The 20,123-nt window shown below is 62.2% G+C and overlaps 2 protein-coding genes and 1 long non-coding RNA gene across 4 annotated transcripts; 1 reads left to right on the plus strand and 2 right to left on the minus strand.

Moving 5' to 3' along the window:
* The first annotated feature begins 568 nt into the window (after window positions 1–568).
* Window positions 569–14,609, plus strand: PCGF2 (polycomb group ring finger 2). Of its 2 annotated transcripts, none has more exons than XM_086864331.1 (10): window positions 569–620; window positions 4,061–4,200; window positions 4,417–4,513; window positions 6,874–6,929; window positions 7,612–7,662; window positions 7,848–7,956; window positions 8,949–9,018; window positions 10,020–10,118; window positions 11,346–11,426; window positions 12,320–14,609. In XM_086864331.1, the coding sequence occupies exons 2-10, from the start codon at window positions 4,089–4,091 to the stop codon at window positions 12,698–12,700; spliced, it is 1,056 nt and encodes a 351-aa protein (XP_086720457.1). In that variant the 5' UTR covers window positions 569–620; window positions 4,061–4,088; the 3' UTR covers window positions 12,701–14,609. The 2 variants fall into 2 exon arrangements, with proteins under 2 accessions (XP_086720457.1, XP_086720456.1); XM_086864330.1 differs by having other exon boundaries at window positions 580–620; window positions 10,002–10,118; window positions 12,320–13,368.
* LOC147649204 (uncharacterized) lies at window positions 5,251–12,413 on the minus strand. Its single transcript, XR_015279507.1, has 3 exons — window positions 12,344–12,413; window positions 7,650–7,903; window positions 5,251–5,493 (listed from the first exon to the last, which is right to left on the minus strand). It is a non-coding gene; the product is annotated as an uncharacterized LOC147649204 (long non-coding RNA).
* Window positions 14,610–16,034: 1,425 nt separating the features above from the next.
* On the minus strand, window positions 16,035–17,837 carry CISD3 (CDGSH iron sulfur domain 3). The gene is made up of 2 exons (XM_086864332.1): window positions 17,210–17,837; window positions 16,035–16,323 (listed from the first exon to the last, which is right to left on the minus strand). Exons 1-2 carry the CDS (start codon window positions 17,411–17,413, stop codon window positions 16,111–16,113), a joined length of 417 nt encoding a protein of 138 aa, XP_086720458.1. The 5' UTR covers window positions 17,414–17,837; the 3' UTR covers window positions 16,035–16,110.
* Window positions 17,838–20,123: the final 2,286 nt, after the last annotated feature.

Consider the following 20,123-nt stretch of genomic DNA (forward strand, 5'->3'; position numbering starts at 1 on the left):
CCCCCGCCCCATTTCCTTTCCTTCCCCCTCCTCTCCTGCCGAGCTCCGAGGGTCCCGCAGGGGGTCCCGGGTCACAATTTGGGGACAAAACGGGGTGGGGGGGGGCACGGGGCGCGGAGCTCCCACCGCGCGCCGCATTTTGGGGTCATTCCAGCGGTTTTTGGGGCTGTCTCATTTCCCCCCCGGGGGTCTCCCGGAGCACCGGGGGGGGTTCCGGGGGTGTCCCCCCCCTCCCCAATCTCGGCCCCTCGCTCCCCTCCTCCGCAGCCCCCCAAAGGAATGAGGTCACGTGAGGCGGGCGGGGCCTGGCGGCGGCTGGAGGTGGGAAAAAAAAATATAAAAAAAATAAAAAATAAAAAAATTATAAAAAAAAAAAACAGGACAAAAAATAAAAAAACAAAAAAAAAAGGAGGAGGAGGAAGGAGGGAGGGAAAAAAAAAAAAAAAGCAAGGAGGAAAAAAAAAAACGAGAGAGGGGAGGAAAAAAAAAAAAATAAAATAATAATAATAAAAAAAAAAAAGGGCCGCGGCCGCAGCGCCGCCCGAGCCGAGCCGAGGCGAGCGGCGGGAGCGGCGGGAGCGGAGGGGCGGCCGCGGGGCCGCCGCTGCCGCCGCCACCAGGTAGGGACGCGGCCCCGGTGTCCCCCCCCCGGCCCGGGCCCCGCCGCGGCCCCCCCGCCCCGCCGCTCCCAAAGATGGCCGGTGCCGCCGCCCCCCCCGCTTTGTGCCCCGGGACCCCCCCCGGGAGGAGAGCGGCGGGGCCGGGGGGGCGCGGCGGGACCCCCCCGGGGCGGGGCGGCGCTGACAGCCGGCCCCGAGTACAAAGGGGACGCCCCGGGGCCACCGGGGCCGCCCCACCCCCGGCCCCACCGAGCCTGGGCGGCCCCAAAGGCGGCGGGAGCTGCTCGGGGACCCCCCCGGGAATGAGAGGGGTCACGCCTGGCCGCCACCACCCCGTGGCCGTGTCCCCCCCCGGTGGCCGTGTCCATCCCGTGGGTCCCCCCCGGTGTCCGTGTCCCCCCCCGGTGTCCGTGTCCCCCCCCGGTGTCCGTGTCCCCCCCGGTGTCCGTGTCCCCCCCCGGTGTCCCTGTCCCCCGCGGGTCAGTGACCACCTCGCTCCCGGTCACCCCCCCCCCCCCGCGTGTCCCGTCCCGCCGCCGGCCCCGCGTGTCCTTGTCCCCACCCGCTCCGCGGTCACTCGTGTCCAGCGGGGCTCCCTCCCCCCATCCCCCGTGGCCCCTCCGGTGCCGCGTCCCGACACCGGGAGCGCCGGGGGTGGCGGGGCCGCGCTCCGGGGCTGTCCCCCCGTGTCCCTCTGGTGTCCCCCCGTGTCCCCCCCCTGTCCCTCCGTGTCCCCCTCCGGTGTCCCCCCGTGTCCCCCTCCGGTGTCCCCCCGTGTCCCCCCCGGTGTCCCCCCGTGTCCCCCTCCGGTGTCCCCCCCGGTGTCCCCCCGTGTCCCCCCCGGTGTCCCCCTCCGGTGTCCCCCCGTGTCCCCCGGGCCGTCGCGGGGCATTTCCCGAGCCCCGCGCTCGGTGCCGCGGGCGGGGGGGCCCGAGTTGGCGGTGACTTTGAAACGCCCTTGCCCAGCCGTGCCCGGCCCGGGGGGCTTTGGGGACCGGGGGGACACCGGGGCCACCGCCCACGGACACAAAAGAGCCCCAAAGTGGCGGCCGGGGGTGCGGGAGCCGCCGGCGGGACGGGGCGGCCCCGGGGGTGCGGCGGGCCCGGGGAACCGGGGAGGCTCCGGGGAGGATTTGTTCCCCGTCCCGGTGCAGGAAATCGCGGCCGTTATCGCCCGGTTTATTAGAATTTATTAGAACCGGTTTGCGCCGGTGGCTCGGGCTCCCCCCTCCCGCCGAGCCCCGGGGCCGCCATTGGCGGCTGCGAGCACCGAAAGCGCCGGAATCGCCCCAAAAGCGCAGCCGCGGCTCCCGCGGGCCCGGAGCTGCCCGGGCCCGAGCGGGGGGACCGGGACAGGCACGGGCAGGGGCTGGCGAGGGTTTGGGGACACCGGGCAGGGGTGCCCAGGGCTGGGAGGGGGTTCTGGAGCCCCCCCGGTCCCCCTTGGCTGCTGCTCCTCCAGCGCGGCTGTCCCCGAGGTCCCCGTGCCGGTGGTGTCCAGGTCCCCGTGGTGTCCCCGTGCCGGTGGTGTCCAGGTCCCCGTGGTGTCCCCGTCCCGGTGGTGTCCCCATGCCAGCGGTGTCCCCATTCCGGTGGTGTCCCCGTGCCAGCGGTGTCCCCATTCCGGTGGTGTCCCCGTCCCGGTGGTGTCCCCATCCTGGTGGTGTCCCCATCCCCGTGGTGTCCCCATCCCTGAGGTGTCCCCGTCCTCGTGGTGTCCCCATCCCTGAGGTGTCCCCATCCCCGTGGTGTCCCTGTCCCGGTGGTGTCCCCATCCCCGTGGTGTCCCCATCCCCGTGGTGTCCCCGTCCTGGTGGTGTCCCTGTCCCGGTGGTGTCCCCATCCCTGAGGTGTCCCCATCCCTGAGGTGTCCCCGTCCCCGTGGTGTCCCTGTCCCGGTGGTGTCTCCATCCCCGTGGTGTCCCCATCCCTGAGGTGTCCCCGTCCCGGTGGTGTCCCCATCCCTGAGGTGTCCCCATCCCCGTGGTGTCCCCATCCCAGCGGTGTCCCCGTCCTGTGACACCTCCATCCCTGTGCCAGCCGTGTCCCCACCCCTGCAAAATCCCAGGCTCGGTGGTGTCCCTGTCCCTGCAGCGTCACCATCCCAGTGCCAGCGGTGTCCCCGTGGCACCTCCGTCCCAATGGTGTCCCCATCCTGTGGCACTTCTGTCCCAGGGCCAGCGGTGTCCCCATCCCTGGTGCAGGTGTCCCTGTGTGCGGGTACTGTAACCCATGTGTGCCTCTGTGTGTCACCCGTGTGTCCCCGTGTGTCACCCCTGTGTCCCCGTGTGTCACACCTGTGTCCCTGTGTGTCCCTGTGTGTCCCCGTGTGTCACACCTGTGTCCCTGTGTGTCACACCTGTGTCCCCGTGTGTCACACCTGTGTCCCTGTGTGTCACACCTGTGTCCCTGTGTGTCCCTGTGTGTCCCTGTGTGTCCCTGTGTGTCACACCTGTGTCCCCGTGTGTCCCCGTGTGTCCCCGTGTGTCACCCGTGTGTCCCTGTGTGTCACACCTGTGTCCCCGTGTGTCACACCTGTGTCCCCGTGTGTCCCCGTGTGTCCCTGTGTGTCACCCGTGTGTCACACCTGTGTCTCTGTGCCGCCCGTGTGTCGCTGTGTGTATCCCCTGTGTCCCTGTGTCTGTGTTCCTGTATGTCACACTTGTGTCTCTGCGTGTCCCTGAGTGTCCCTGCGTGTCACACCTGTGTGTCACACTTATGTCCCCGTGTGTCACACCCGTGTCCCTGTGTGTCCCCGTGTGTTACCCATATGTCTTTGTGTGTCCCCGTGTGTCACTCTTGTGTCCCCGTGTGTCACACCTGTGTTCCTGTGTGTCACCCGTGTGTTACCCCTGTGTCCCCATGTGTCACCCGTGTGTCCCCGTGTGTCACCCCTGTGTCCCTGTGTGTCACACCTGTGTCCCCGTGTGTCCCCCCTGTGTCCCCCCTGTGTCCCTGTGCCACCCGTGTGTGCCCCGGCCCTGCCCACTCTGCTCCCCATGATCCCGATGGCAGCTCCGCCACCCCGGGGTCCCCTGTCCCCTGTCCCCTGTCCCCTGTCCCCTGTCCCCTGTCCCCTGTCCCCTGTCCCCCGCCTGTTGGTGACAATATTCCGCCGGCTGTCCAAGTCCCGCCGTTACCATGGAAACAACAAAACTGCGGCGATTCCAGCGGCTCCCGCAGGAACCCGGGAAGCGCCGGAGCATTCCCGAGCCCCCGGCGGGAGGAAAAACCCTGGGATTTGGGCTGGAAATGCCTTTCCCATGGAACCGCCCCAAAACACCCCGCGTGTCCCTGCTCAGAGGTGTCCCCGCGTGTTGGGGACAGCCAGGGGTGAGGCAGAGGGGGCTGCGCAGCTCCTGGAGCCGGGGGGACAGGTGACAGTCCCCACGCTGTCCCCTCCAGCTGCGCTCCAAGGGGACCCCGGGCTTTTCCCGCAGGGAGGATCCGCCCTGGGGCTGCTCCAAGATGCTCAGGACCACCCGGATAAAGATCACCGAGCTCAACCCGCACCTGATGTGCGCCCTGTGCGGCGGATACTTCATCGACGCCACCACCATCGTGGAGTGCCTGCACTCGTGTGAGTGTCCCCCGCGTCCCCAAGGGTCCCCCGGGTGTCGCCAAACGCCACGCGGACCCCGCGGTGCCCCGGGGAGCTGCGGGGGATGGATGGGGCTGCGCTGGGCAGGGCTCTGCTCCCCAAAGCCGGTGTGGGGGTCCCCGAAGATGGTCTGGGGGTCCCCGGGGCTGTGTCCCCTCGTGCCCCCGCTCACAGAGGGTCCCTCTGTCCCCGCAGTCTGCAGAACCTGCATCGTTCGCTACCTGGAGACCAACAAGTACTGCCCCATGTGCGACGCGCAGGTGCACAAAACCCGGCCCCTGCTCAGCATCCGGTGAGCCCGGGGGGCGCGGGGGGATGTGGGGGGCACAGGGGGCTCGAGGGACTCGGGGGGCTCGGGGGGCACGAGAAGCTCGGGGGGCTCAGGGGGATGTGGGGGATTCAGGGAGCTCAGGGGGCTCGGCGGGTTCAGGGGGTTCAGGGGGCTCAGGGGGCTCGGGGGTTTCGGGGGGTTCAGGGGGTTCAGGGGGCTCGGGGGGTTCGGGGGACACAGGAGGCTTGGGGGACTCGGGGGATCCAGGGAGCTCAGGGGACTTGGGGGACTCCGGGGACTTGGGGGGCTCCAGGGACATGGAAGGCTCAGGGGGCTCGGGGGGCTCGGGGACCCCTCACGGGCCCCTGTCCCTGCTCCAGGGGACAGCCCCGAGCACCTGGAGCAGGGGGACCCTGGGGCTCTGCTGCCAGCCCAGGAGCAGCTGCATCCCGGTCCCGCTGATGTCCCCATCCCTGAGGTGTCCCTGTCCCTGAGGTGTCCCCACCCCTGTGGTGTCCCCATCCCTGTGGTGTCCTCATCCCTGTGGCACCTCCATCCTGGTCCCACTGGTGTCCCCATCCCTGAGGTGTCCCCATCCCTGAGGTGTCCCCATCCCCGTGGTGTCCCTGTCCCTGGTCGTGTCCCCATCCCCGTGGTGTCCCCATCCCCATTGTGTCCCTGTCCCCGTGGTGTCCCTGTCCCGGGAGTGTCCCCATCCCTGAGGTGAGATGTCCCCATCCCTGTGGTGTCCCCGTGGTGTCCCAGCCCTGCCTTGCCCAGCACAGGCCCCCTGCTCCCCACCCTAAACCCTGTGAAACACACGTGGAAAAATTTCAGAAAAACTGGGAAAAACAGGGAAAAACTGGGAAAAACTGGGAAAAACTGGGAAAAACTGGGAAAAACTGGGAAAAATGTGGCCCAGGTGAGCAGACCCCGCTCCAGGTGGAAAATCCTCGCGTTTTTTCTTCCCAAATGCATCCAAAATCTCCCGGTGCTCGGTGCTGAATGAAGTGAAATTGTTATAAATATTTGTTAATAAATTAAAAAAAAAAAAAAAGTAAAAATTAGAAAAGAAAAAAATAAAAAAATCCCTCCCCCTGAAAAAAAAAATTAAAAAATAATAATATAAAAATATATAAAATTTTAAACTGGGAAATGTATAAAAATAAAAAAATGTATAAATATAAAAAGTGAAAATAGAAATAGCCAGGGATATTCAAATATGAAAATATTTAAAATATATAAAAATAGATATAAATTGATATAAATAAATGTGAATATATATATTTACAGAGCGAGGAATAGAATGATATAAAAATAGATTTGTTATAAATAAAATCCCAGCGGGGCATCCCGAGCCAAAGGAATTCAGGATGAAAGACGTGGATGGGCTAAAAATATCCCGGAATTCAGAGATTTGTTTTCCTTCTCCACATAAACGGGAATAATTCCAACCATAATTGACTTTTCAGCAGCCCCGCTGCTCCCTCTTTAGGGTGGGAATCTGAAATTCCAGATTCCTGAAAATTCCCAGGAAAATCCTGGCTGTGGATGGGGCTGGAGCTTCCCCGGTTCCTGCTTTGGGATATTCACATTTTAGGGAATCAAAACCCCCAAAAAATAAATTTACATCCCCAAAATAATCCGGGATTCAAATTCGAACCTGCGGGAGACTTGGCTGATCTGGGATTTGGGGTTTGTTTAAATCCCCGGGATGGATTTTTTTGGGAATTGTTTTGGCTGCTGGGATGGATCCTGGCCCCAAATCATTCCCAGAATTGACAAGGAATTCTGAGCTCGTTTAGGTCCTTTTTAGGGGTTAACCCTTTGTGGGGTCTGGGGGGGATGTGTGGGACGGGGATTTGGGGATTTGGGATGGGGAAATGGGAATTTGGGGATTTGGGATGGAGATTTGGGGATTTGGGATGGGGAAATGGGAATTTGGGATGGGGAAATGGGGATTTGGGATGGAGGATTGGAGATCTGAGGCTTTGGGATTTGGGGATTTGGGCGTTTGGGGGATTTGGGATGAGGAACTGGGGATTTGGGATTTGGGGATTTTGGGATTTTGGATTTTGGGATTTGGAGTTTGGGGGATTTGGGATGAGGATCTGGGATTTGGGGATTTGGGATGAGGAGTTGGGGACTTGGGAATCTGGAGTTTGGAGGATTTAGGATGGGGATTTTGGGATTCGGAGTTTGGGGGTTTGGAGTTTGGGGATTTGGAGTTTGGGGATTTGGAGTTTGGGGGATTTGGGATGAGGAACTGGGGACCTGGGCTTTGGGACAGGAATTTTCCAGAAGGGAGCTGGCGGAACTCCCACATCCCGCTCCCGAATCCCGCTGATTTCTCCCACTTTTCCTGTTTCTCGCCTCTCCAGGTCGGACAAAACCCTCCAGGACATCGTGTACAAGCTGGTCCCGGGGCTCTTCAAAGGTGCAGCCAAGGATGGGGACAATTTGGGAATTCGGGGTGTCCCTGAACCCCTTCCCGGGATTTCCCATTCCCACGGGGACAGGAGGACACGCGGACACGGCGCCCATCCCAAACTTCGGCAGAATCTGGGATGGGATTTGCTCCGAGCGCCTCGGGATGGGGGAAAAGTTCGGGATTTGGGGGGTGGGGATCCAAAAATCCTCTGGATCGGCCGCCACTCCGGGATTTATGGAATGGCTCTGCTGGAGCTCCCACGGGAATTCCCTGGGCATTCCGGGGTGTCCCCCTGGGCCCCCCTGCTGTCACCCCCCGGCTGTGGCGCTGTCCCTGCTCATGGACTGTCCCTGTCCCTCTCCCTGTCCCTTCCCTGTCCCTGTCCCTGTCCCTGTCCCTGTCCCTGTCCCTGTCCCTGTCCCTGTCCCTGTCCCTGTCCCATCCCTGTCCCTGTCCCTGTCCCTGTCCCTGTCCCTGTCCCTGTCCCTGTCCCCATCCCCGTCCCTGTCCCTGTCCCTGTCCCTGTCCCTGTCCCTGTCCCATCCCTGTCCCTGTCCCTGTCCCTGTCCCTGTCCCTGTCCCTGTCCCTGTCCCTGTCCCTGTCCCTGTCCCCGTCCCCGTCCCTGTCCCTGTCCCTGTCCCTGTCCCATCCCTGTCCCTGTCCCTGTCCCTGTCCCCGTTCCCGCAGATGAGATGAAGAGGAGGCGCGACTTCTACGCCGCGTACCCGGTGGCCGAGGGTGAGTGTCACATGTCACAGGGTCCCGGTGTCCCTGTCCCGGTGTCCCGGTGTCCCGGTGTCCCTGTCCCGGTGTCGCGGTGTCCCGGTGTCCCTGTCCCGGTGTCGGTGTCCCGGTGTCCCGGTGTCCCGGTGTCCCTGTCCCGGTGTCGCGGGTCCCGCTCAGCCCGTGTCCGTGTCCCGCAGTTCCGCTGGGCTCGCAGGAGGAGCGCGGGGAGGTCACGGAGCGGGACCAGGGGACGCTGCCCGAGGATGAGATCGTCAGTCTGTCCATCGAGTTCCACCGGGACCGCAGGTACCGCCCGGGGCTCCCGGTACCGCCCGGGGCTCCCGGTACCTCCCGCTGGGGCTCCCGGTACCGCCCGGGGCTCCCGGTACCGCCCGGGGCTCCCGGTACCTCCCGCTGGGGCTCCCGGTACCGCCTGCGGGGGCTCCCGGTACCGCCCGGGGCTCCCGGTACCGCCTGCGGGGGATCCCGGTACCGCCCGGGGCTCCCGGTACCGCCCGGGGCTCCCGGTACCTCCCGCTGGGGCTCCCGGTACCGCCTGCGGGGGCTCCCGGTACCTCCCGCTGGGGCTCCCGGTACCGCCTGCGGGGGCTCCCGGTACCGCCCGGGGCTCCCGGTACCGCCCGGGGCTGGGGTCGGGAAGGGGCTCCCCCCCTCCCCCTGCCCCTGGAATCCGGGAATTGTTGGGTTCGGAGGGGACCCTGAAGCCGGCACCGAACCCACCGAGGGTGGCGGCAGCGGAGAGCCCGGCCCGGGGGGACACGAACACCCGGATCCATCCCGGATCCATCCCGGATCCATCCCGGATCCCTGGGGATCCCTGATCCCAGTGATCCCCGATCCCAGAGTGATTCCTGATCAGTGATCCCCGATCTCAGCATGATCCTCAACACCAGCGTGATTCCAAATCCCAGAATGATCCCAGATCCCTGATCCCTGAGAATCCCTGATCCCAGGGTGATCCCCGACCCCAGGGTGATCCCCGATCCCTGATCCCAGCGTGATCCCAGTGTGATCCCTGATCCCGGCAGTGGCATTCCCGTGTTCCTGCTGCTGGCGGCCTCGGGGATGTCCCAGGTGCCTGGAGCAGCATTCCAGAGGGATCCGGAGGGATCCGGAGGGATCCGGAGGGATCCAGTGCCCTGGGAATACCCGTGGATGCGCCGGGGTGAAGCCCTGGATGTCCCCCCATGTCCCCCCACTTCCCGGGGCCCTTCCAGGGGTTTTTCCCTCTCCGCCTTCCCGCTCCCCACGGTCCCGATCCCGTGTCCCTCGCTCAGGGAGGAGCAGAAGGGCGTGGAGAACGGGGACCTGGACAAGGACAAGGACAAGGACAAGGACAAGGACAAGGTGAGTGCGGGCTGGCACCAGGCTGGCACTGGGCTGGAACCGGACTGGCACCGGGGTGGCACCGGGATGGCACCGAGCCCTCGGTGCCCAGCTGCCCTTGGGGGGTCCTGTGGGGCACAGGGGGACACCCCAATCCCGGGACACCCCAATCCCAGGACACCCCAGTCCCGGGACACCACAATCCCGGGACACCCCAATCCCAGGACACCCCAATCCCGGGACACCCCAATCCCAGCTCCCAATCCCAGCTCCCATCCCGGGGCTCCCCATCCCGGGACTCACCAAACCTGGGACACCCCAATCCCGAAGCTCCCAAATCCTGGGGGTCCCCAATCACAGCCCCCGTCCCGGGGCTCCCAATCCCCGGAATTCCCAATCCCAGCTCCCATCTCGGGAATTCCCAATCCCAATCCCGGGAATTCCCAGTCCCAGCTCCCATCCCGGGAATTCCCAATCCCAATCCCGGGAATTCCCAGTCCCAGCTCCCATCCCGGGAATTCCCAATCCCGGGAATTCCCAGTCCCAGCTCCCATCCCGGGAATTCCCAATCCCAATCCCGGGAATTCCCAGTCCCAGCTCCCATCCCGGGAATTCCCAATCCCGGGAATTCCCAGTCCCAGCTCCCATTGCGGGAATTCCCAATCCCGGGAATTCCCAGTCCCAGCTCCCATTGCGGGAATTCCCAATCCCAATCCCGGGAATTCCCAGTCACAACCCCCGTCCCGGGGCTCCCAATCCCGGGAATTCCCAGTCCCAGCTCCCATCGCGGGAATTCCCAATCCCAATCCCGGGAATTCCCAGTCCCAGCTCCCATCGCGGGAATTCCCAATCCCGCGAATTCCCAGTCCCAGCTCCCATCCCGGGAATTCCCAATCCCAATCCCGGGAATTCCCAGTCCCAGCTCCCATCCTGGGAATTCCCAATCCCGTGAATTCCCAGTCCCAGCTCCCATCGCGGGAATTCCCAATCCCGGGAATTCCCAGGCCCCGCCGTGCCCGCAGATTCCCGGGCTGCGCTTCCTGCGCTGTCCCGCTGCCATGACCGTGCTGCACCTGGCGAAATTCCTGCGCAACAAGATGGATGTGCCCAGCAAGTACCGGGTGAGGGAGCGCCGGGAATGCCTGGGAATACCCGGGAATGCCTGGGAATACCCGGGAATGGTGGGGAATGCTGGGGAATGCCTGGGAATGGTTTGGAATGGTTGGGAATGCCCGGGAATGGTGGGGAATGCCGGGGAATGAGAGGGAATGTCAGGGAATGCCTGGGAATGGTTGGGAATGCCGGGGAATGGTTGGGAATGCCAGGGAATGCCTGGGAATGGTGGGGAATGGTTGGGAATGGTTGGGAATGGTTGGGAATACCCGGGAATGGTGGGGAATGCCGGGGAATGAGAGGGAATGTCAGGGAATGCCTGGGAATGGTGGGGAATGCCAGGGAATGCCTGGGAATGCCGGGGAATGGTTGGGAATGGTTGGGAATGCCGGGGAATGGTTGGGAATGGTTGGGAATGCCTGGGAATGGTTGGGAATGCCGGGGAATGGTTGGGAATGCCTGGGAATGGTTGGGAATGCCGGGGAATGGTTGGGAATGCCGGGGAATGCCGGGGAATGGTTGGGAATGCCTGGGAATGGTTGGGAATGCCGGGGAATGCCGGGGAATGGTGGGGAATGCCAGGGAATGTCTGGGAGTGCCAGGGAATTTGAGGGAATGTTCAGGAATGCTCGGGAATGGTTGGGAACACTCGGGAATGCTCAGTAATTCTCGGCAATGCTCGGGAATGCTCGAGGGGCACTGTCCGGGGTTTGCCATGCCCTGCTCAGCTCGGAGGCGCCGTTTTGGCCATTCCTGCTGATCCCTGCCTGTCCCAAATATCCCTGCCCCGATATCCCGAATATCCCTGCCCCGATATCCCGAATATCCCTGCCCCGATATCCCGAATATCCCTGCCCTGATGTGTTTTCCCTGGGGCTGGATCCTTCCTTTTTCCCATGGCCAAATCCATCCTTTCCCTGGATCTGTCTCCATCCTTTCCCCGAGTTTGGATCCATCCTATTCCCATGGCCAGATGCTTCCTTTTCCCATGGCTGGATCCATCCTTTTCCCATTCCCACCCTTTCCCTGGCTTTGGATCTATCCTTTTCCCATTCCCACCCTTTCCCTGGCTTTGGATCCATCCTTTCCCCATTCCCACCCTTTCCCTGGCTTTGGATCCATCCTTTCCCCATTCCCACCCTTTCCCAGGGTTTGGATCCATCCTTTCCCCATTCCCACCCTTTCCCAGGGTTTGGATCCATCCTTTTCCCATTCCCACCCTTTCCCTGCTGCAGGTGGAGGTGCTGTACGAGGACGAGCCCCTGAAGGAATATTACACCCTGCTGGACATCGCCTACATCTACCCCTGGAGGAGGGTGAGGAACGGCCGGAAAACCGGGAATATCTGGGCTGGGAATGCTGGGAAAAGCTGTTCTAGGGGGGAAAAAAACTGGGAAAATTTATCCAGGGAGAAACTGGGGAAAAAACTGTCCTGGGGAAATCTGGGAAAATCAGTCCTGGGGAAACTGGGAAAAATGGAAATATCTGTGCTGGGGAAAATGGGAATATTTGTTCTAGGGGGAAAAACTGGGAAAATTTATCCATGGAGAAACTGGGAAAATCTGTCCTGGGGGAGCCTTTCCAGCAATAAATCCCAGAGTGGGGGGATTTTCCTGACAGGGGCGTTTGCTCCGGGTGGGATTTTCGGGATCCCCGGTGGCGGGGGTGGCAGTGCCGGTGTCCCCAGGGTGTCCCCAAGGGGTGGCAGTGTCTCTGTCCCCGCGGGGGTGGCAGTGTCGCTGTCCCCAAGGGGGTGGCAGTGTCGCTGTCCCCCGAGGGTGGCAGTGTGTCTGTCCCCAAGGGGGTGGCAGCGCCGCTGTCCCCAAGGGGGTGGCAGTGCCGCTGTCCCCCGGAGGTGGCAGTGTCGCTGTCCCCCGGGGGTGGCAGTGCCGCTGTCCCCCGGGGGTGGCAGTGTCGCTGTCCCCAAGGGGTGGCAGTGCCGCTGTCCCCAAGGGGTGGCAGTGCCGCTGTCCCCCGGGGGTGGCAGTGTCGCTGTCCCCCGAGGGTGGCAGTGTGTCTGTCCCCAAGGGGGTGGCAGCGCCGCTGTCCCCAAGGGGGTGGCAGTGCCGCTGTCCCCCGGAGGTGGCAGTGTCGCTGTCCCCAAGGGGTGGCAGTGTCTCTGTCCCCGCGGGGGTGGCAGTGCCGCTGTCCCCCGGGGGTGGCAGTGCCGCTGTCCCCGCCCGGTGCCAGCCGTGCCCCGTGTCCCCAGAGCGGTCCCCTGGCCCTCAAGTACCGTGTCCAGCCCTCCGGCCAGCGGTTCCAGCTGTGCCCGCCGCTGCCACCCGAGGCCACCAACACGAGCGGCGCCTCCGAGTGCGAGTCCGGCAGCGACAAAGCGCAGAGCCCCGGGGTGACATCGGTCCCTGGGGTGACATCGGTCCCCGGGCTGGCATCGGTCCCCGGGGTGACATCGGTCCCTGGGGTGACATCGCCCCCCGGCCCGCCCGGGCCCGCGCTCAACGGCTCCGCCTCGAACTGTCACCCGCTGCCACCCGGCTGTCACCCGCTGCCACCCAATTGTCACTCGCTGCCACCCGCCCGAGGCCGCAAAACCGCCCTGAACGGCAGCGCGGGCTCGGCCCTGGGCTAAAACCTCTGGGTGCTGCTGAGAACCCTCCTGGGACTTGGAAAATAATCCTGGGATTGGGAAAATTATCCTGGGACTCGGAAAATTCCTCCTGGGACTTGGAAAATAATCCTGGGACTGGGAAAATTATCCTGGGACTCAGAGAATTCCTCCTGGGACTGGGAAAAATTCCTCCTTGGACTCGGAAAATTATCCTGGGACTCAGAAAATTCCTCCTGGGATTCCCTTCCAGGGATTCCTACAACCCCTCCAGGGACTTGGAAAAACCCTGCAGGGGCTGCTAAAAATCCTCCTGGGACTGCTAAAAACCCCCCCAGGGATCCTGCAGATCCTCCAGGAATTCCTAAATATCATCAAGGGATTCCTAAAAATCCTTCAGGGATCCTGCAGATCCTCCAGGGATTCCTAAAAATCCTCCAGGGATTCCTAAAGATCATCAAGGGATCCCTAAAACTCCTCCAGGGATTCCTAAAGATCATCAAGGGATCCCTAAAACTCCTCCAGGGATCCCTAAAAGCCCTGCAGGGGCTCCTCAAGCCGCTCCCGGGCGGGAATTCCGCTGGGGATGTTCCTGGGAATTCCATAAATACCCCTATAAATATCCGTGTGTACATAGGGAGACAGAGAAGAGTTCTACGGACTTATTTTCTAATTTAAAAACGCAGAGAAGACACAGAAACGGCGGTGGATATTTTTAAATGTGGGTCGGGTTTTCCTTTTGGGGTTTTATTTTAGTTTTTTGGGGGTTTTTTTGGTTATTTTTGTTTTGTTTTGGGGTTTTTTTGGGGTTTTTTTGGCGGGGTTTTGGGTTCGAGGTTTGGGTTTGACTCGTGGAAGCTGCATGTCCTCCCCCCCACCTCCCCCACCCCAAACCCCCGGAGTTGGGAGCTGCCAAATTCCCACATCATTCCCACATTCCCGGTTTTTCCCGAGGTTTTTTCCCTCTCCTCCTCCTCCTCCCAGCCCAGAGGTGCTGCACAGGTGAGGGCCAAGCACAGAAACCCCAAACCCCAAACCTGACCCCAAACCCCCAAACCCCAAATCCCAAACCCAGACCCCCAAACCCCAAACCCCAAACCCCCAAACCCCAACTGCAACCCCAAACCCCAAACCCCAAACCTCCAACCCCAAACCCCCAAACCCCAACTCCAACCCCAAACCCCAAACCTCCAACCCCAAACCCCCAAACTCCAAACCCCAAATCCCCAATCCCCAAACCCCCAACCCCAAACCCCAAATCCCAAACCCCAAATCCCAAACCCCAAACCCCAAACCCAAACCCCCAAACCCCAAACCCCAAACCCCAACGCCAATCCCAAACCCCAAACCCCAACTCCAACCCCAAACCCCAAACCCCAAACCTCCAAACCCCCAACCCCAAACCCCAAATCCCAAACCCCAAATCCCAACCCCAAACCCCAAACTCACCCCTCAGCCTCACCAGGCTCTGCTGCTGGGTATTATTTCCAATTTTAGTGGGGTTTTTTGGGTTTTTTATTTGGGACTTTCACTCTCCAGCAGCTCCAGGTATTCCTGGATCTCTTCCCGGAATTTTGGGGGATTTCTTCCCTTTCCCTGCGGGTTCTGGCCGCAGTTTTGGGCAAAGCCTGGCACAGACTCTGCCCTCCTGCACAGTAAATTTGGTTTTTTTGGGGTGTTTTCCTCCAGCTCGGCGGTGGCAGCACAAATCCCCCGGAATATTTTCTCCTGACAGCTCCAGGGAAAATCCCCAAATGTTTGGGATGGAGCTGCTCCCCGCTTCCCTCGTTCCCTGGAGTTGTTTTTGGGTTGGTTGTTTTGGGATTTTTTATTTTTATTTTTGTTTTATTTTTATGTTTTGTCTCGTCCTTCCCCAGCCTCCCCTCACAGTGAGTTTTTAATAAAAGGCAAAAATAAAAATGGGATTTTGGCACCTTCGGCCAGGAGGGTCCGGGGGGTCCTGGGGGCACCGCCCGGGCAGGGGCTGCTTGGGGTGGGGTTGGGATCGGGATTGGGATCAGGTTTGTGTTCGGGATTTGGTTTGGGATTTGGTTTGGGCTTGGATTTGGGATTGGGATTGGGTTTGGGGTTGGGTTTGGGTTTGGGTTTGGGTCTGGGGGTGTTTTGGTGTTGGGTTTTCCTTTCGGTACATCCCAGACCACTTTGTGTGTTTGGATCCTTTTTATTGTGCCAGGAACGATCCCAATCCCCAGGAACGATCCCAATCCCTGGGAATGATCCCAATCCCTGGGAACGATCCCAATCCCTGGGAATGATCCCAATCCCCGGGAACGATCCCAATCCCCAGGAACGATCCCAATCCCTGGGAATGATCCCAATCCCCGGGAACGATCCCAATCCCTGGGAATGATCCCAATCCCCGGGAACGATCCCAATCCCCAGGAACGATCCCAACCCTCAGGAACGATCCCAATCCTTGGGAACGATCCCAATCCTTGGGAACGATCCCAATCCCCGGGAATGATCCCAATCCCTGGGAATGATCCAAATCCCTGGGAATGATCCCAATCCCCGGGAATGATCCCAATCCCCAGGAATGATCCCAATCCCTGGGTCTCATCCTCGGTTCAACCTTTGCAAACCTCGGGTCTGCCTTTGGGAGTGAACAAACGCTGCAGGCGCCTCCCTGCAGGGGCGGCTGCCCAGAGCCTCCTGAGAAATCCCACAGATCCCACAGAGCCTCCTGAGAAATCCCACAGATCCCACAGAGCCTCCTGAGAAATCCCACAGATCCCACAGAGCCTCCTGAGAAATCCCACAGATCCCAAATCCCACAGATCCCACAGAGCCCAAACCCCACAGACCCTTCCATCCAGCCCAAATCTCCCAGGTCCCTCTGTCCTGCATCCCCTGCATGGGTCCCTCCATCCCAAATCCTTTGGGTTCCTGTGTCCTGCATCCCATAGAACCTTCCATCCCAAACCTCTCCGGTCCCTCCACCCCAAACCCCACAGGTCCCTCCATCCCAAATCCTGTGGGTTCCTGTGTCCTGCATCCCCCAGGTCCCTCCATCCCAAACCTCTCAGGTTTCTCCATCCCAAACCCCACAATTGCCCCATCCCAAACTCCCCAGGTTCTTCCATCCCAAATCCCACAGGTCCCTCCATCCCAAATCCTGTGGGTTCCTGTGTCCTGAATCCCCCAGGTCCCTCCACTCCAAACCTCTCAGATCCCTCCATCCCAACCTCCCCAGGTCCTTCCATCCCAAATCCCACAGGTCCCTCCATCCCAAATCCTGTGGGTTCCTTTGTCCTGCATCCCATAGAATCCCTTCATCCCAAACCTCTCTGCTCCCTCCACCCCAAACCTCTCCGGTCCCTCCACCCCAAACCCCACCCCAGGGACCCCCCCGCTCCCCAGATCCCGATTTGGGGGCTGGACCCCGATCCCTGCCCCACGGCGCAGTTGGGATTTCACTGTGGTTCGGATCCTCTCCCCCCCCGGGGTGGGAGCCCCGAGCTCGGCGGGGCCCCCCGAACCGCGTCCCCTTTGTGGGATCCATCGCAGTACGGGGGGCTCCGGCTCCGTTTGCAGCCGCAGAGCAGCGCGGGGCCGTCCCGGGCCGGGCTGAAGCGCAGCGGGGCCAGCCCCGGCGCCTCCTTCTTGTGGGCACCGTCACAAAAGGGCTGCGGGGAACCGGACACCGGCTCGGGGAGGGGCTCGGGGGTGCCCGGTTGTTCCCCCCGGTCCCGTCCCTGGGCAGCGCATCCCGTGGGAATCGCGAGGGGGGAGCGCCAAAAGCGCCCCCAAAAGCTCGGGGGGTTCCTGTGGGGCTGGGGCTGCCCTGAGCCCATCGGAACCAGCGCACGTCCCGATTCGGGGGTGGCGGCTCCCCCGGGACCCTCCGGACCTCCCCCGGTGGGGTCCCCGAGACAGGAACACCCGCGAGCGGCCGGGATTCCGGACCCCTCCGGTTCTCCCGGACCCCCCCGGTTCTCCCGAACCCCCCCGGTTCTCTGGACCCCCCCGGTTCTCCCGGACCCTCCCGGTTCTCCCGGACCACCCCGGTTCTCCCGAACCCCCCCGGTTCTCTGGACACCCCCGCTTCTCCGGGACACCCCCCGGTTCTCTCGGACCCCTCCGGTTCTCCCGGATCCCCGGTTCTCTGGACCCCCCCGGTTCTCCCAGACCCTGCCGGTTCTCCCGGACCCCCCCGGTTCTCTCGAACCCCCCCGGTTCTCCCGGACCCCCCCGGTTCTCCCGGATCCCCGGTTCTCCCGGACCCCCCGGTTCTCCCGAACCCCCTGGTTCTCCCGGCCCCCCGCGGTTCTCCCGGACACCCCCGGTTCTCCCGAACTCCCCCGGTTCTCCCGGATCCCCGGTTCTCCCGGACCCCCCGGTTCTCCCGGCCCCCCGCGGTTCTCCCGGACCCCCCCGGTTCTCCCGGACACCCCGGTTCTCCCGAACCCCCCGGTTCTCCCAGACCCCTCCGGTTCTCCCGAACCCCCCGGTTCTCCCGGACCCCTCCGGTTCTCCTGGACCCTCCCGGTTCTCCCGGCCCCCCGGCCGGACCTGGCGCTTGCTGTGCCCGCAGGAGCACCAGCTGTAGTTCTGCCCCGCCTTCAGCTCCACCGGGAACGGTTCCTTGGCGGCGATCACCGGCTGCGGGGGCGGCGCGGAGCAGAGCGACGGGACCCGCGCCCCCCCCGAGGGGTCCCGGCCGCCCCCCGGGGGTCTCATCAGCGCTGCGAGCGCGGCCGCTCTGGGCCGCAGCATGGTCCCGGTACCGCTCCCGGTTCTGCTCCCGGTACCGCTCCCGGTGTCTCTCCCGGTTCCACTCCCGGGGTCGGTCCCGGTACCGCTCCCGGTGCCGCTCCCGGTACCGCTCCCGGTTCCGCTCCCGGGGTCGGTCCCGGTACCGCTCCCGGTGCCGCTCCCGGTTCCACTCCCGGTTCCGCTCCCGGTACCGCTCCCGGTATCTCTCCCGGTGCCGCTCCTGGTTCCACTCCCGGGGTCGGTCCCGGTGTCACTCCCGGTACCGCTCCCGGTACCGCTCCCGATTCCGCTCCCGGGGTCGGTCCCGGTTCCGCTCCCGGTACCGCTCCCGGTGTCGCTCCCGGTTCCGTTCCCGGTGTCGGTCCCGGTGACCTTCCCGGCGCGGCTCCTCCTCCCGGCGCCGCCGGAAGAGCCGGGGCGGGCGGCTCGGTGGAGCGCGGCTGCTCCGTGCGGGGAGGTTCCCCCGCGCACCGGGCCCGGCTCCTGGTCCCGGGGCTCGGTGCCGCTCCCGGTGCCGGGGCTCGGTGCCGCTCCTGGTCCCGGGGCTCGGTGCCGCTCCTGGTCCCGGGGCTCGGTGCCGCTGCCGCCGCCGTCACCCCCTCCCGTTACCTGCTCTCAGGGCCGGTCCCGCTGCTCGATCTGAGTTCTGGATCCCAGTGCCGATCCCGGTTCCAGTGCCGGTCCCGGTTCCCAGTGCCGGTCCCGGTTCCCAGTGCCGGTCCCGGTTCCAGTGCCGGTTCCCAGTGCCTGTCCCGGTTTCCAGTGCCCATCCCGGTTCCCAGTACCGGTTTCCAGTGCCCATCCCGGTTCCAGTGCCGGTCCCGATTCCCAGTACCAATCCCGGTTCCCAGTACCGGTTCCCAGTGCCGGTCCCGGTTCCCGCTTCCAGTCACGATGCCCAATCCCAACACCCGGTTCCGGTGCCCCATCCCGGTCCCGGTGCCCAATCCCGGTCCCGGTGCCCCATCCCGGTCCCGGTGCCCAATCCCGGTCCTGGTGCCCCATCCCGGTGCCACTCCCGGATCCTGTTACGTGCTCCCGGTGCCCACCTCCACCCCCCGTGCCTCAGTTTCCCCCCTGGAGCCTCGGCCCTGCTGCGGCCAAGGCGCTGTGGGAATTCCTGGAATCCCGGCCTGGGAGCGGCTTTTCCAGTGGGAATTCCTGGAATCCCGGCCTGGGAGCGACTTTTCCAGTGGGAATTCTCAGAATCTTGGCATGGGAGAGGCTTTTCCACCAGCTGGACTCAGCTCCAGACCAAATTTTGGGCAGGAAAGGGGCCAAAGCAGGGGCAGCACGAGCCCGTTGAGGTTTCCAAGGAACAAACCCTTGGAAAAGAGAAGATTCAGGAGCTGCTCACAAGCGCAGCGGGAATTTTTGGGATTTAACGGGGGCCATAATTGGGGTTTTTTTTGGGAAAACCCCTCCTTTCCCCACTCATTCCCTCCTCCAGAGCCTCGCTCCTGCATCCTGGGACCATCCCTGGCTTGGGATTCCAAAGGCAGGGAATTCCCATTCCCATTTAAATTTTTATCTTTATTAAAAAAACCTCCTCGAGATTCATATTAATATTATTTATTATAATAAAGACCGGTCAAGCAGCGTGAAAAAAATATATCTTAGCTACGTTACCTTAAATTGCCAAAAATAGACACATTTTTCTCTTTCATTTCATATTTAAAAACAAAAAAAAAGAAAAAAAAAACCCAACCCTAAAAACGGATGAAATTAATTAAAAATAAAATTAAAAAGACACATGCAACGATCCTAAACGGGTAAAGAAAAGTACCCCAGTGCAACTGAAACGCGGATCATCTTTAGCTTTTCCTTTTCCTTTTCCTTCCCCCGGCTCTCCCGGGATTTTTTAAATCCACAGGGATTCACCCGCAGCCTCCCAGCTCTGCCGAAGGGAGATTTGGGGCGGCTGGAGGTGGAGATTCCCGGGATTTGGGAGCTTTTGGGAGGTTGGATACAGGGAGAGGTGTAAGTGCTTTCTGTCTCTGAGCTCCTCATCCCCGAATTCCCGGAGGGATCCAGCTCTGGGAATTCCCAGAGGGATCCAGCTCTGGGAATTCCTGGAGGGATCCAGCTCTGGGAATTCCAGGAGAACCGGAGGGATCCAGCTCTGGGAATTCCTGGAGGGATCCAGCTCTGGGAATTCCAGGAGAACCAGAGGGATCCAGCTCTGGGAATTCCTGGAGAACCAGAGGGATCCAGCTCTGGGAATTCCAGGAGAACCGGAGGGATCCTGCTCTGGGAATTCCTGGAGAACCGGAGGGATCCAGCTCTGGGAATTCTTGGAAAGCTGGAGGGATCTAGCTCTGGGAATTCTTGGAAAGCTGGAGGGATCTAGCTCTGGGAATTCCCGGAGAACTGGAGGGATCCAGCTCTGGGAATTCCCAAAGACCCAGAGGGATCCAGCTCTGGGAATTCCAGGAGAGATCCCGGATTTCCTTCCTCTTCCAAAGCCTCGGCTCCCAGACACTCCCGCAGGAGCCAATTCCAGCATTCCCAGCCTCTGGATTCACCCCTAAGTGCTGCTCCCTGACCCCTCCGTGTGTCCAGGGCTTCTCCAGGGATTTGGGCCCCGACCCCAACCCGGGGGCGATCCCAACAGGGATTTTGGGTGTCCTGGGGGATCAATTCCCTGGGATGGATCCCAGGCAGCATTCCCAGCCTTCCCAGCCCCCTCTCCCTGCTCCTCGCACCTTCC

This window comes from Cyanistes caeruleus, chromosome 27, assembly GCF_971803275.1.
Source record: "Cyanistes caeruleus chromosome 27, bCyaCae1.hap1.1, whole genome shotgun sequence".
NCBI lineage: Eukaryota > Metazoa > Chordata > Aves > Passeriformes > Paridae > Cyanistes > Cyanistes caeruleus.